Here is a 17,473-nt window from a genome sequence, read left to right as displayed (position 1 = left end):
CTCGGCCCGCCCCCTCCGCCGCGCGCTCATTAACCAGAGTAGCTGGAGCAGCCCCTCACGGAGCATGCGCGCCGCAGAGCTGGCCGAGGCGCCGGCTGGGCTCGGGGGCCTTCCCTCGGGAGTGCGCGTCTCCAGGGCGCTCTCTGCGAGCCAGTTTCAGAAACACTCCCTAGCTCCCCGACTGCGTTTTACACACTCTTTCCCGCGACAATCCTGACTCGATGCCATTCCTCAAGCCTCAGAACTCCAGTCGTGGGAAGCAATATAGGGAGTTGGAAAGAAAGAGGTTTTCAGGCTGGACACGATGTTTAATGTATTTGTGTTCTACATGACTCTTCTGTATATGTAACTATTTCATAGCGTAGTGTTGTGGGGACTGAAGAAGGTGAGGAGTGGAAAGTCCTTGGCGCATAGTAGGGCCAAAAAAGGCAGCCGGCAGCGTTATTCAAGCTTGAACTTAAAAGTCCTTCACTTTCACGAGGCCTTATGTGTTCACAAAAATTTCATACCGTATTGGTAAAACTTTCTATATTTTTGCATTGTTTTCTTAATGGTGTTCTCCAAATTGTGGCGCTGTGGAGGTGTCAGGTCCCACAAAACCTGGATCCGCCCTTGGGGCCAGCCCTACTCACCAGCAACCCCCAAAAGATCCCTAGACCTTAATCCCTCCTGAACTGAAGACTCTGGAAACTTTATCGTTAGCATAAATTTCATCCCACTAAAGATGCTGAGCACATACATGAATTACAATAGATCGTTGCCAGCCAACATCCCAGAGGAAGGGAAAGGAAGAACAAGGTACAAAAAAACAGTGCCACGCTTCAAAATCGGTTCAAAATCAGTAGCAGAGCAGTTAAAACAAGCATCATTTTGGCAAAATCATAATGGCAGAGTTGGAAAACTTAGGAGATCATTTTTCTAATCCAAGTATCCACTGAATCAAGAACCTTTTCAAATAGATAAGTAACAAGGATATGTTGTACAGCAAGGAAATATAGCTATTGTTTTGTAATAAGTTCAAGAAGAGCAAAATATATTTTAAAAATTGAGTTATGTTGTACACCTGAAACTACTGTAAATAAGAAATACTTCCTTTAAAAAGGAATGGCCACATCCACATCCCCATGTAATTAGGATAAAAGGTAGAATAATGAAATGCTTGTATTTCTCCAAAGAATCTTTCCATAAGTGAGGGCAAAGGCCTTGGCTAATCTAGACCTCTTTACTTTTCTCTCTCTTCTTGAACTTCAGCTGTAAACTGCTAGGCTGTCCAGCTATTAGACTGGGGTTGTATTTTCTTATAGGAAAGTGAAGCTGGGAAGTTTCATTCTTGGCTAAGGAGATTAGGAGCCTTCTCTGAGTCAAATCAGGTCTCAAGACAGATTTTGTTCAACCAGAACTGTATTTACCTTTTTAAATCTGATGTTAATATTTTTAAATTAAGAGATTTCATGTAAAAAAATCTGGATTTCCAGCTTCTCTTGACAAAGATCTGGCAATACTGGGCCCTGCTCCCTGCAAGGGAATGATCAGCAGGCAGGGGGTAGTGGCTGCCTCTTTAGAAAAGTATGCCATCCCATTTGAAGCTGGCTAGCCTCCCCACCTGGCACTCTTCACTCTTTTATGTAACCTGCCTCATCTCTACAAGCATCTGAGCTATGATCTCCGGGCTAGACAAACGGAAATGTGATCCACGGGCATGTGAAAGATAATCCAGAATGACACCAGTAAGAAGTTACCCAACCAAATGGGCCATCCAGGAAAACGTGTTGGATCCATACCCTATACTGTACACTAGGCTAACCCCCAGATGTGTCAAATATTTAAATATAAAAAAATAAAACCATAAAATAATCTGTTTATAATTTCAGAGTACAAAGACCTTTCTACTATGACATAAAATGTAGCTTGATAAGTTCTATTTTTGAAAATGTATACCAAAGAAAAACATAAATAAAGCCAAAAGGCAAACGACAAACTGGAAAAAATATTTGCAACTTATTTCCTACAGTTAATCTCCCTAATATCTAAAGGAGGTCCTATAAATTTATAAGACTAAAATATAATAATAAGGATATGAAAAGGAAATATAAAATGCCTCAAACTTATTAAGATGCACAACTTTCTCATATTACAAAAAATGCAAATTTAAATTATGTTATCATTTTTTACCTATTAGAATAGCATGAATCAGAAAGTTTGATTATATACTGTGTTGGTGAGAATATGGGGAAACAGGTATTCTAATATATTGTTGGTGAGAGTGGTAACTGGTCAGTCTCCATCAGAGGCACTGTGACAATATCCTAATTGCAAAGCACAAACCGTTCAGTTCAGTTCAGTCACTCAGTTGTGTCTGACTCTATGCGAACCCATGAATTACAGCACGCCAGGCTTCGATGTCCATCACCAACTCCTGGAGCCCTCTCAAACTCATGCCCATTGCATTGGTGATGCCATCCAACCATCTCATCCTCTGTCATCCCCTTCTCCTCCAACCTTCAATCTTTCCCAACATCAGGGTCTTTTCAAATGAGTCAGTTCTTTGCATCAGGTGGCCAAAGTGTTGGAGTTTTAGCTTCAGCATCAGTCCTTCCAATGAATATTCAGGACTGATCTCCTTTAGGACTGGCTTGATTTCATTGCAGTCCAAGGGACTCTCAAGAGTCTTCTCCAACACCACAGTTCAAAAGCATCAATTCTTTGGCACTTAGCTTTCTTTATAGTCCAACTCTCACATCCATACATGACTACTGGAAAAACCATAGCTTTGACTAGACAGACCTTTGTTGGCAAAGTAATATCTCTGCTTTTTAATATGCTGTCTAGGTTGGTCATAACTTTTCTTCCAAGGAGCAAGCGCCATTTAATTTCATGGCTTTGGTCACCATCTGCAGTGATTTTCGAGCCTCAAAAAATAAAGTCACTCACTGTTTCCATTGTTTCCCCATCTATTTGGCATGAAGTGATGGGACCAGAGGCCATGATCTTCATTTTCTGAATGCTGAGTTTTAAGCCAACTTTTTCACTCTCTTCTTTCACTTTCATCAAGATTCTCTTTGGTTCTTCTTCGCTTTTTGCCATAAGGGTGGTGTCACTTACATATCTGAGGTTAGTGACATTTCTCCCGGCAGTCTTGACTCCAGCTTGTGCTTCATCCAGCCCGGCATTTCACATGTTGCACTCTGCATAGAAGTTAAATAAGCTTAGGGTGACAATATATAGCCTTGACATACTCCTTTCCTGATTTGGAACCAGTCTGTTGTTCCATGTCCAGTTCTAACTGTTGCTTCCTGACCTGCATACAGATTTCTCAGGAGGCAGGTAAGGTGGTTTGGTAATCCCATCTCTTTCAGAATTTTCCACACTTTGTTGTGATCCATGCAGTCAAAGGCTTTGGCATTGTCAATAAAGCAAAAGTAGATGTTTTTCTGGGACTCTCTTGCTTTTTTCGATAATCCAACACATGTTGACAATTTGCTCTCTGGTTCCTCTGCCTTTTCTAAATCCAGCTTGAACATCTGGAAGTTCACAGTTCAGGGACTGCTGAAGCCAGGCTTGGAGAATTTTGAGCATTACTTTGCTAGCATGTGAGATGAGTGCAATACTTTGAACATTCTTTGGCATTGCCTTTCTTTGGGATTGCAATGAAAACTGACCTTTTCCAGTCCTATGGCCAATACTGAGTTTCCCAGATTTCCTGGCATACTGAGTGCAGCACTTTCACAGCATCATCTTTTAGGATTTGAAATAGCTCAACTATAATTCCATCACCTTCACTAGCTTTGTTCGTAGTGATGCTTCCTAAGGCCCACTTGACTTTGCATTCTAAGATGTCTGGCTCTAGGTGAGTGATCACACCATTGTGGTTATCTTCACTGTGGTTATTGTGATCTTCATTGTGGTCATGAAGATCTTTTTTTGTATAGTTCTTCTGTATATTCTTGCCATCTCTTCTTAATAGCTTTTGCTTCTGTTAGGTCTGTACCATTTCTGTCCTTTATTGTGCCCATCTTTGCATGAAATGTTCCTCTGGTATCTCTAATTTTCTTGAAGAGCTCTCTAGTCCTTCCCATTCTATTGTTTTCCTCTATTTCTTTGCACTGATCGCTGAAGGCTTTTTTTTTCTTTAATCTCTCCTTGCTATTCTTTGGAAATCTGCATTCAAATGTGTATATCTTTCCTTTCTCCTTTGCCTTTAGCTTCTCTTCTCTAAGCTATTTGTAAGGCTTCCTCAGAGAAACATTTTGACTTTATGCATTTCTTTTTCTTGGAGATGGTCTTAATCACTGCCTTCTGTACAATGTCATGAACTTCCGTCCACAGTTCTTCAGGCACGTTATCAGATCTAATCCCTTGAATCTATTTGTCACTTCCATTGTATAATCGTAAGGGATTTGATTTCAGTCATACCTAAATGGTCTAGTGGTTTTCCCTACTTTCTTTAAGTCTGAATTTGGCAATAAGGAGTTCATGATCTGAGCCACAGTCAGTTCCTGGTCTTGTTTTTGCTGACCATATAGAGCTTCTCCATCTTTGGCCGCAAAGAATATAATCAATCTGATTTTGGTGTTGACCATCTGGTGATGTCCATGTGTAGAGTCTTCTCTTGTGTTGTTGGAAAAGGGTGTTTGCTATGACCAGTGCATTCTCTTGACAAGAGTCTGTTAGCCTTTGACCTGCTTCGTTTTATACTCCAAGGCCAAATTTGCCTGTTACTCCAGGTATCTCTTGACTTCCTACTTTTGCATTCCAGTCACCTGTAATGAAGAGGACATCTTTTTTGGGTGTTAGTTCTAGAAGGTCTTGTAGGTCTTCATAGAACCGTTCAACTTCAGCTTCTTCAGCATTACTGGTTGGGGCATAGACTTGGATTGCTGTGATACTGAATGGTTTGCCTTGGAAACTAACAGAGATCATTCTGTCAGTTTTGAGACTGCAAACCCTTGGACCTAATAAATTCTAGGATTATGTCCTATAGGTATGTGAAAGTCATATGTGGAATGACTTTGCACAAGATTATTCATTCCAGTACTGTTTGTTACAGCAAAACAAGGAAAAACACAGTAGAAATAAACAATTCAAATAATCATCAGTAGGAATAAGGGGCTGGTTCAACAAATAGTAAATCAGAATGGAACCTATAAAGTCATTTAAAAATACTAGACCACTGTGTTCAAGCCACTTGAACATTCTCCAAGAAATGCTGCAAAGTGAAAAGAGCAGGGTATATATAATACAGTCTGCAGAATACGCTACCACTTTTATTTTAAAAATGGAGATAATGTTTTATTATATATATTTCTGAAAGGCTGAACAAGATATTGACAATTTTCATTGCCTCAGGGGTGAGAACTGGGTGGCCAGAGAGGGAGACTTTCCACTGTGTCCCTGTTTATGACTTGAATTTTCAACTATATGAATGTTGTACTTATTCAAAACATTAATTAAAAGCTGCTTTTTTAAATGAAAAATTCCAACCTCACTAGAAATACCTCCTTTAAGTGTTAAAAAATAGAAGTTTTAAAGACACTAATACCATGAGAGGGAGAACCTGTGGATATGTAACAAAAACTTTATCATAAATTTGAGTTAAAATTAATGTACTATCATAATAACTTGATAGTAATTTTACTTGGTTTTAGAATTTACTTTATGTAAAAATTTTTAATAGCTAATTTACAATATCATGTAAGTTTCAGCTGTGCAACATAGCAATTTAGTTATACACACACACGTGTGTGTGTATATATTCTTTTTCAGATCCTTTCCCCTTATAGGTTATTACATAATATTGAGTACAGCTGCTTATGCTATACAGTAGGTCTTTGTAGGTTATCTATCTTATACATAGTACTATGTATATGTTAACCGCAGCCTCCTAATTTATCACTAACCTCATTCCTCCTTTCCCCTTTAGTAACCATAAGTTTGTTTTCTGTGTCTGTCTGTTTCCGTTTTGGAAATAAGTTCTTTGTGTCTTTTTTTTCCCCTTTTGGATTCCACATAAAAGTGATGGTATCTGTCTTTTTGTCTGACTTGGTTCACTTAGTGTAATAATCTCTAGGTCCATCCATGTTGCTACAAATGGTATTAGTTCATTCTTTTTTTTATAGCTGAGTAATATTCCATTGTGTTTATATACCACATCTTCTTTATCCATCTTTCTGTTGACAGACATTTAGGTTGCTTCCATGTCTTGGCTATTGTAAACAGTGTTGCAATGAACATCGGGATGCATGCGACTTTTCAAGTTATGTTTATATATATATATATATATATATATATATATATATATATATACACACATATATATACACCCAGGAGTAGGATTTCTGGGCCATATGGTAGCTCTATTTTTAATTTTTTAAGGAACCATACTGTTCTCCATAGTGGCTGCACCAATTTACATCCTCACCAACAGTGTAGGAGAGCTCCTGTTTCTCCACACCATTTCCAAAATTTATTATTTGCAGACTTTTTGATGATGGCCATTCTAGCAGCTGTGAGGTGACACCTCATTGTAATTTTACTTGTCCTTCTAGAATTTAGAATGGTTTTAATGAAATAACTTGAATGACCCAGTCATTTGACAACTCAAATTTTAACATCTTAAATTTTAAAAGGCAGTAAAAATTTTACCACTAATATTCTCCCACTGAAAAACATTTTCAAGAAGGGCTTACTCAACATTTCTCCCATTTACTCTCTTCTACTTCTTCAATTTATTTAAAGCCACAAGAACTGCCAGTAGCAAACCAAAGCTATGCCACAAGAAACAATAAAGGTACTTGTCACTCACTTTCATGGTCCATTGCTATAGCTAACTCTGGTCTTCTTACAGTCCACCTGCTGGAAAGAAGCTGGAACAGGCACTCAAGACAGATCATTTGCCCTATAACCATTATGGGAGTCTCATGACCAGAACCTCAATCCCCTGTAAGAGATAGCATACCAAAAATGTCTTCTCAAGAGGAACAATACTTTTGTATAAAATTCCAAGATGATTTATTTATTGCCCTCCCCATGGAGAAAGCACTATAATGTTCCCTGTGTATGAAGATGATACTGATGTCAGCTTGATATTGCCACCAGTACCAAATGGAAAGCCATTTTTGTACTCGACTGAAGCAACTTAGCACAGCACAGCATGGTAGGAAAATACTCCACTTTTTACCCCAAATACAAACTACTCTACCTCATTTTTATGTTATACACAAGGACAAGCTTTTTCTTTTTTTTTATTGACTGCTATCTAAATCCTACAATAGTTCATGTTTCAAACATAAAGTTTACATGAATCAGAATTTTTAAAAAAAATCTTTATTTCTCTATGTCCTGTGTCATATTCACCACCATTCAGTACCCATGTTAAATGGATGATGCACTAAAGGTTATCTTCAGTATTAGATAAACACAAACCACTGGACCCCTAGAAAATGTTATTGAGGGATCTCTATCATTAAAACAGAAAAAAAAAAAACAACAACAGGGGAAAAAGTGAACACAGTCCCCCGCTACCACAAATTATGCAGCAAAGTTTCCCACATTTGGGGAAATGGCAAGGGTCAGCGTATCCGGAGTACAATAGATGGTCTGTACACTGGAAAAACCACCTTCATGTAGGTATCTCCCCTGCCAGGCAAGTATTGAATCAAGAGTTTTTATGAAACTAAAAATTATGTTCACAAAACCAAGGCTCATTAAAATATTTTTAATATTAATATACATTTCTTCTGTCTTAGAAATACAAAAAACTTTAAAATATTATAGCATTATTCCACAGCAAGACTCTATTGACAAATACAAAATGTTTTACAAATAGAATAATCTACATATTCAAAACACTTTCAATAGTTTTTTCACAATTTTTTAGAGGCATAGTAAAGATCCAAATGGAATGAGCATTGCTTTAATTAGGATAGTTATTTTTATAATTTCAGTCTTTCACAGCTTAGTGTATATACAATCTTACTGTCAATAAAATAGAGAACTGAATATTTTCCATCTCCAAATAGTCTTGTAATGCAACAGAAAATACCCTGTGTGTTACATTTCTTGGAGGAACCAGTTGTTATAAAGAATCATTAGGGCTTGTTTCCTCTGTGAATACTTTCCAACTGCTTTCAGTATGTATGCTCATCCCAAGCGTCAAATAACTGCCTAATCAATTTACCTGGATGTGCTATTCTGGAACATGAGCTGACGATGTGTAGCCATTCAAATTAATTAATGAAGTAGCTCAATCAATGTAATCATTGTCTTAAAGTGAAAAGGAAAAAAACAGGTAAGTTTTCCTATCCACCAAAATGCTCATTTTTCTAACTCATCCATCACACAGTTTTAGAGATGAGTGGAAAGAAAAAATTAAGACTAGAAGATTAATCCAGAGAGAGTATATGTGAGGGAATGGATTAAAATTTCTCACTTAACTGGTGGTTCTGTAATAAAAGATTCCTCATATTCTACTAATTTCCATTTATATTTCTGTTTTCTAACATTCTGAACTATAAGAATCATTTCAATAGATACCACACACACATATAATATATAGTACACAGTAGACAATATGGCACTGCGCAACAATTAAACACACTCATGAAATACACGATTGTAAGGCACTTTTGCGGTTTACAAAAGTGAATGCCTCAAAATTAGGTACTTCCTCAAAATGAAGAAATATCCTCATAAAGGTTTATAGGGTTCCAGAAAAGTCAAGTACGCATGAATCATTAGTGATCTGGGTCAACATTTGAGAACCTTGGTATAGCTGAAGACTAGAGATACAAGAGGAAATACTATTTTAAATTACAAAGTTCCGTATGTCAGTGTCAGGATTCTAAGCTCTTCTGGTTTTTCGACCACAGAAGACTGAAGAATAAATAAAACACTCATAGTGGACGGTTGTTAAGCTTTGCGGATGACCCAAATCAAGTCAATTGTAAGAAACTGAGAAGAATAAATACTTTGAACTTTTTTTGCAAAGTTATTTTTTACAAATATGGATTAGATAGAATCTTACTCAAGTTACTTCAAAATGTGAAATTTCATGTATTTTTAATCAATAATTTAAAATTCCCAATTACTGTTGCTCTAAATAATGTGAGCTTTTTTTAATGACTCTTTGAAATTAAAAGGAGGTTTGCAATCTACAATATATTTCCTTGTCGAGGCAAGACAAAAGAAGCTTAGATATTATAAAGCCAAAAAGTTAAGGGAATAATCACTTTTCATGCTATAGTTCCCAGAAATTCCAAAAAAGCCAAATCTCCTGAGGACAGATCATTAGCAAAGTCAGAAGGAAAGATACAATGTATCTTTTTAAAGAGCACAGACTTAAAAAATACATTATTTCCATGTTACCTAGTTTTAAAAATTCAGTGGTTATCTAAACGGTATACCTAAAAATGACATTTTAAACCAATTTTCTTAAAGAATGCAGTTAGTAAATTCTTGTTGCTGAACGCGGAGATCACAATTTAAATCTTTGTTGCACTTCATCTGCAATCATTCCAGAAATTGCAAGGGAAGAAGTGGCAGCAGGGGAAGGTGCATTCCTCACATGAAGAATGCGATTTCCAATATCCCCAACGCCTCCATCAAACACAAAATCTTCTATGAGATTCCCATCCCTATCCAGGGCTTGGGCTCTTACTCCAGCGGGGCCTCTGCAAAAGCAAGAGTGGCAGTCGTCTGACTAGGAGAGAGAGGACACTTCATATATGTGTCAGTGGTTTCAAAGTATTAAAGCAATAAAGTCTTTACTCTTTTAAGTGTACAATTATGTGAAAACCAAACCGGTCTGTAGTCAGTCAAAGGCTGTCAGTTGTAGCCTGTCAAACATACATCCTTAGCCTAAAATACACAAATGGGTTCTTTACAAAAGTAGCAGATAAACCCATACTTAATTAGAGTAGATGTATTTTTATTTGAATTTACAAAATGAATTTATTATAAAATCAGTCATTAGAATATAAGGCTCTTCTGATTGATACAAAGCAAAGCAAGAATCATATATGTCAGCTACATTCCTACAGCCGCTACAAACTTCTATGTATTTTTGTATTTTGTTTTGGTTGAATACTATTAAAATTTATGGAGAAAAATATTTGCGAATGGCAGCAAATTCTTGTTTTGTAGTTTGTTTTTATTTTTAACAGTTTAGCCTTTAATATCAGGATAACCTTCAATCAAAGAGAAATGACCTGGAGAAGGAAATGGCAACCCACTCCAGCATTCTTACCTGTAAAATCCCACGGACAGAGGATCCTAGCAGGCTACAGTCCATGGAGTCGAAAGAGTCGGACAAGACTTGGCGATTAAACCTTGCATTGCCTTACCTTGCCTAGTACAGTAAGATCCTTTAATACTAAAAGTTCTGCATTATAACACTTGAGTTTACAAGTTAGATTTTTTTTCTTTTTAGTTTTTAAAAAAAGTTACAGATAAAACCTGAATAAAATATTTTTGGAGTCCAAAAGTACCTCCACTGAAACCATGTAAGAAAACCCAGTTGAAAACAGGTGCCTTTTATATACCACCTAGACTAAAGAAATCAGGCAACAATATTAAACAATTTTGAATGATTCTGGGCCAACGCAGATAAGCACATGAGGAAGATACAAAGAACAATATGAGAGTACTACCCTCTAAGACCTCAGACTAACTAAGGAAAGATCGTGATAATAATAGCTTTTTTTGTTTTTTTACCAAGTGTTTAATCCATGCTAGAAATTCTCTCATTTAAGCTGATACAGTTTATATTTAACAGCAAAGAAAACAGAGAGATTAAGTAACTTGCCTGAAGTTACACAGCTAAAAAGTTCATTTGTAGAGAGAGAAGTAAGAATTACAACACTGAGGGTGAAAAATTCTATAATAAAAGTAAGTAATTTGTAATACTGAGGCCTTCAAGGAATCTGGACAGGAGATTTCTGAGCTGTAAAGATTTCCAGGTAAGAATCAGATACATCACTACAACACAAAAAGACAGAATGGGATGGAAGCTGAATTTTCTTAGGGTAAGGATATAGCCTATTGACCAGGGTATGGTCCATTTAGGTACATTCTGTGTTTATAAATTCTCTCAACTCATCAAAACAGCATCTCTCCTCTCTCTTTTCTTGGATAATACTCCTGTTGCTGTTGTGAGCATCTCTATGAGTTTTCCGGTCCCTCTCCTTTTATCTCCCAGAAGGCCAAATGAGGGGACACACTGTGGCATGACCAGCTACTGATGTTGAGTGTTCAAACAGCTCTCCTCTCCATGAAGGTTTAGTTATTATATTCTCCTTACTCCTTCTAAGCAAAGAGAAGTTAATGCTAATTAACTAGTTAAAATGTGTCTATACTTATTTATTCCTCTTACAAACATCAACTATTTTATCAACATCCCCTACATTCCTGCCCAAGTATTCAAAACCTATAATTCAAACTGTAAAAAACAATATACAAGATACAGTTTTTCTAGGGAACTTAATGTAGGTTGAACTAAAGTAACTATTTCATATGAAATGTTTAAATTATCAAATTCTTCATGTGTTCATGTTCCCTATTCAGCACTTAATGAAGTGAAGTCGCTCAGTTATGTCCGACTCTTTGCGACCCCATGGAGTGTAGCCTACCAGGCTCCTCCCTCCATGGGATTCTCCAGGCAAGAGTACTAGAGTGGGTTGCCATTTCCTTCTCCAGGGGATCTTCCAGACCCAGGGATCGAACCCTGGTCTTCTGCATTCCAGGCAGACACTTTAACCTGAGCCACCAGGGAAGAATAGCACTTCTCCAGAGTTTTTCTTTGCATGATTCCAGGTAGGCCAGAATTGAATCTTGCACAACACTCCTATTTCTGCCCTGGTGTCTAGATTTGTGTACATAGGAAGTATTCAATAGAGGCTTCCCAGGTGGCGCAAAGACTCCACCTACCAATTCAGGAGACACAGGTTCGATCCCTGGGTTGGGAAGATCCCCTGGAGGAGGAAATGGCAATCCACTCCAGTATGCTTGCCTGGAGAATCTCATGGACAGGGGAGCCTGGTGGGCCTTAGTCCATGGGGTCACAGTTGGACATGACTGAGCATACAAGCCACTGCTCTCTAGAAAATTTTAATTGTTTAACTTTTACTTCTATTTTAATAGCTGAAAGAACAAATGATTCAGCAAATATAATATTTGCAAAGTTAGCTATATTTAGCTATTTAATGTTATTTCTAGCAACATATTTTGCCCTATTTGTAACTAAATTTAATACGAATGCAAGCCTTAGACCCTTAAATATGTCTAGAAACAACAGGTGAATATGTAACTAATGGCATTCATTCTTCTGAGAAGTGTTGCATTTATTGCTTTATTATTCTGTGGCAGGCATAATCCTGTGGGCTAGAAAACAGCTATGACAGGCGACTACTGGCATCTTTGTTGCTTAGTTGCTAAGCTGTGTCAGATTCTTTTGCAACCCCATGGATGATAGCCCACCAGGCTCTTCTGTCCATGGGATCTCCCAGGCAAGAATCCTGGAGTGGGTGGCCATTTCCTTCTCCAGATCTTCCTGACCCAGGGATTGAACCCATGTCTCCTTCATTAACAGGCTGATTCTCTACCACTCAGCCACCAGGGAAGCCCACTAACATTTTTGGCCAGTTTGTATTATATAAAACTTACCATGGGATCTACTGTTAACCTAAAAATAGAAGTTCACATGAGCATCTTTAAATTGGGAGTGGTGATACAGGGCCAAGTCAACCATTCCATCTTAATTTCCAAACTCGATGGAAGGGTATAGGGTATTTTTATTATTAATATTCAACCAAACTGGGCTGCAAGAAAAGGACATGTAAATGTTTTGTGAGGACTTGAATAACATGAGTTCTCTGTAATGAGGGTGATGGAGTTCTATGAATCCATTAAATAAAGTGTTTCATGTTTTTTTTTTTAAGTTTCTAGTTGTTGGTTATCCATTTTGAATATAGCAGTGTGTACATGACCTTCCCAAACTCCCCAACTATCCCTCCCCCACTCTCCAGCAACCATAAGTTCATTTTCTAATTTGCACATGATGCATTTTTAGCTTGCAACACTGTTCTCTCAATTTTTTTAGATTTACCTTCCAATTAACTAATTTTCTCTTATGGGAGGTCTAACCAGCTGTCTAACTTAATCATTTGAGTTTTAAAATTTAAGAGCTATATTTTTCATTCCTAGAAATTCTGATTATTTGGTTTCTAACTTTGCCTAGGGTATTTTTTATATTATTATTCTTTTTTCAGTTTACTTCATTTGCTTCTTTAATTCACTGGCATATACTTACTTTATGGTTTCTAATATTACTATTACCCTAAATTGTTAGGGGTCTAATTCTAGTATTTATTCTATCTGCTTACTCTCACTATGGTGCTTTGTAACTTTTGCTGGTGAGTTCCTATTCAGCAGGATTTTATCTGGGGGAATAGTGAAGTTATGTCGTTCTGCAGAAGGTTTTATATTTGTTTTTATTGGTAAAAATAAATATACTGACTTATATTTGCTTTTATCAGTACAAATAAATACACTGATATATATATAATATAAATAAAATGAACACTATAATGAACTCTCATTTATCAGAAGCTTCACATTACCATTCTGGGAACACCCTTTTTTTTTTAATGGGAAATCTTAAACATGTACAAAAGTAAAATGGACAGTATAATGAACTCCCATGTACGTATTACCCAGTTTCAATAACCAACACACAGCCAATTTTGTTTCATCTGTACCCCACTCTATCTACCTCTCTCCACTGGATTATTTTAAAACAAACTCTAGATTGCATATCATCCTGCTTCAATGTATATTTATCTTAAAAGGATTCCTAATAGTAAGACAAAACTACTAATTGCTTCTTGATAAAAGTGAAAAAGGAGAGTGAAAAAGCTGGCTTAAAACTCAACATTCAAAAAACTAAGATCATGGTATCCAGTCCCATCACTTCATGGTAAATAAATGGGGAAACAATGGAAACAGTGACAGACTTTATTTTCTTGGGCTCCAAAATCACTGCAGATGGTGACCGCAGCCATGAAATTAAAAGACGCTTGCTCCTTGGAAGACTAGCTATGATGAACCTTGACATCATATTAAAAAGCAGAGACATTACTTTGCCAACAAAGGCCCGTCTAGTCAAAGCTATGGTTTTTCCAGTAGTCATGTGTGGATGTGAGAGTTGGACTATAAAGAAAGCTGAGCATCGAAGAATTGATGCTTTTGAATTGTGGTGTTGGAGAAAACTCTTAAGAGTCCCTTGGACAGCAAAGAGATCCAACCAGTCCATCCTAAAGAAAATCAGTCCTGAATATTCATTGGAAGGATTGATGCTGAAGCTGAAACTCCAATACTTTGGCCACCTGATGCAAAGAACCGACTGATTTGAAAAGACCCTGATGCTGGGCAAGATTGAAGGCAGGAGGAGAAGGGGTCGACAGAGGATGAGATGGTTGGATGGCATCACCGACTCAATGGACATAAGTTTGAGTAGGCTCCAGGAATTGGTGACGGACAGGGAGGCCTGGTGTGCTGCAGTCCACGGGGTCGCAGAGTAGGACACGACTGAGCAACTGAACTGAACTGAACGTGTATGGGTGTGAAAGTTGGACTATAAAGAAAGCTGAGCACTGAAGAAAATTGATGCTTTTGAACTATGGTGTTGGAGAATACTCTTGAGAGTCCCTTGGACTGCAAGGAGATCCAACCAGTCAGTCCTGAATATTCACTGGAAGGACTGATGCTGAAGCTGAAACTCCAATACTTTGGCCACCTGATGGGAAGAACTGACTCATTTGAAAAGACCCTGATGCTGGGAAAGATTGAAGGCGGGAGGAGAAGGGGACGACAGAGGATGAGATGAATAGATGGTATCACCGACAAGATGGACATGAGTTTGAGAAAGCTCTGGGAGTTGGTAACGAACAGGGAAGCATGGCATGCTGCAGTCCATGCGGTCGCAAAGAGACGGACACAACTGAGTGACTGAACTAATTGCTTACTATCAACAATATTCAATTTGTGGTCAAATAACCCTGATTTTCACTCACTCTAATCTGTTTAAAGTGAGAGAGTGAGAAGGAAAAGTATTAGTTTGAAGCAGGATCCAAACTAGACTGGGTCTACACTTAGCTTACATTGCCTAGATCAAACTGGTGGAACAAATTGAAACTTCAAGTGTTTGTGAGTGCAGGCCCAGGGTTCTAGACTTTTACAGATTTTCTTTCTAGACTTCCTTCTCACAGAGAGTATCGCCCTTCCAGAGTCCCTGGCTTTACAAAGGGATCTCATTTCCAACTTTTCACCTTTTACGGACCCAAGGCTTTCTTTCCAGCACTTGAATGGCAATTAAAATATAAGTCCCTAATGTATCTTGGTTTGGGTAGTAGATATGAGTTTATATAATTCCAAAGTTCATTGAGCACTTAAGATCTGAATATTTTATTGTAAGTGAATCATATATCAATTAAAAATGAAACTCAAGTTATATTGACATCAAAATCAGAAAATGCTCCCTATCCTTCCAGGTCAGCATTAGCATTCCTCTTAATTCTTGGGTTTTCAATTTCCTCTTTGTTTTCATCTCTGGGATGCCCTTATTTCCTTGTACTCTCAGCAATAAATATTTCAAAGGGTTTTTTATTATATTTTCTCCAGACTCTAGGTTAGTGCTCAATCAGGGGAGATTTTGCCCCCTAGAGGACATCTGGTAACGTCTAGAGACATTTCGGTTGTCATACCAGGGAAGTACTGCTGGCATCTAGTAGGCAGAGGCCCGGGATGCTGCTAAACATCCTAAATGAATTGGACAGTCCCCCCACAGTAAGAGTTATTTGGCCCAAATGTCAATGGTACCAAGAATGAGAAACCATTTTTTGCAAAAGGGTCTGATCACCTTTATTATAGAATTTCTGGCTTTTACCCTTGTATTTCACAATGATATTGTGTAGTCTTTAGCTATCACTTATGATGAAAACATCTTGCCTGAAAATTTACTTGCCTGAAAAATACCTCCCAAGAAGGTATTTTCAAAATGAAGAATGGAAAAAAGAGGGGATCTTGGCAAATATGTTTTCATGTTTTATGTCCTTACAATGCTAACACATACAAACTAGTTAGATTATCACATAAAAATTAATCACAGAACAAATTAAGGGGCTTTAAAGCTAAAATTAAGAATCTTAGGGATCATCATTTAATAATGAGAAGTTTATATGCCTAATGCACATATTTGACAGGCTATCACTTTATATTTCAGTCTAATGTTCACCAGTAAGTTACTGCCCAAGATGCTCTGGCTAGGCAATGAGAAGTCAAGCTGTATCCCCTTTGGAGGCTACTACAACTAAAGGACACCATCTTGAGCTAAAAATCCCACTAAAAGTGCTGCTTTGGTTCTTTTTTACTATCCAGAACTGCCTTATATGCTTCCACCTCAATATTAATGATAGAGCACTTATGGTGTCACATGGGTTGCAAGACATGCAGGACTTGGGCTGCAGATGGTGATTGCAGCCATGAAATTAAAAGACGCTTACTCCTTGGAAGGAAAGTTATGACCAACCTAGACAGCATATTCAAAAGCAGAGACATTACTTTGCCAACAAAGGTCCGTCTAGTCAAGGCTATGGTTTTTCCAGTGGTCATGTATGGATGTTAGAGTTGGACTGTGAAGAAAGCTGAGCACCGAAGAATTGATGCTTTTGAACTGTGGAGTTGGAGAAGACTCTTGAGAGTCCCTTGGACTGCAAGGAGATCCAACCAGTCCATTCTAAAGGAGATCAGCCCTGGGTGTTCTTTGGAAGGAATGATGCTAAAGCTGAAACTCCAGTACTCTGGCCACCTCATGCGAAGAGTTGATTCACTGGAAAAGACTCTGATGCTGGGAGGGATTGGGGGCAGGAGGAGAAGGGGATGACAGAGGATGAGATGGCTGGATGGCATCACCGACTTGATGGATGTGAGTCTGAGTGAACTCTGGGAGTTGGTGATGGACAGGGAGGCCTGGAGTGCTGCAATTCATGGGGCCACAGAGTCGGACACGACTGAGCGACTGAACTGAACTGGGCTTCAAAATGTGGCAAAGCCTAATTATATCATTTATTATGATGATGATTATTATTTAAGATTCTAAGCATGTAAGGTGTGGAGAATAACATAATGAACACAAATTTTTTAATCAAATAGCTTAAGAAATAAAGCATTATAGATATGGCAGGAGCGCCCTGTTCAACTCTCTGGATCCCAATCTCTTCTTTCCCTAGAGTTAACTTTTCTCTTCAATTAGGTATTTATCACTCCCATGTTTGTTTTTATTTTTACATGTGAAATCTATATACAATATGGTATAAACATATAACTCGTATCAAACATATCTTCTACAATTTTCTTCTCATTACTGATAATTTCTTGCATTTCATAGCTACAGGAATCAAATGGAATTGCTAAATATGTTCAG

At 37.8% G+C, this 17,473-nt stretch overlaps 1 protein-coding gene across 2 annotated transcripts in view; it reads right to left on the bottom strand.

Annotated features, from left to right (window-relative positions):
• L2HGDH (L-2-hydroxyglutarate dehydrogenase) overlaps nt 7,304–17,473 on the bottom strand; it is a 51,318-nt gene continuing 41,148 nt past the window's right edge. For both annotated transcript variants that reach the window (XM_018054366.1, XM_018054367.1), the window contains one exon: nt 7,304–9,668. In XM_018054366.1, the coding sequence (XP_017909855.1) occupies nt 9,473–9,668 (196 nt within the window). In that variant the 3' untranslated portion in view covers nt 7,304–9,472. The remainder of the gene's footprint in view (nt 9,669–17,473) is intronic.

Source organism: Capra hircus, chromosome 10 (genome assembly GCF_001704415.2).
Source record: "Capra hircus breed San Clemente chromosome 10, ASM170441v1, whole genome shotgun sequence".
Classification (NCBI taxonomy): Eukaryota; Metazoa; Chordata; class Mammalia; order Artiodactyla; family Bovidae; genus Capra; species Capra hircus.
This window is presented reverse-complemented; position numbering and strand designations above follow the sequence as displayed.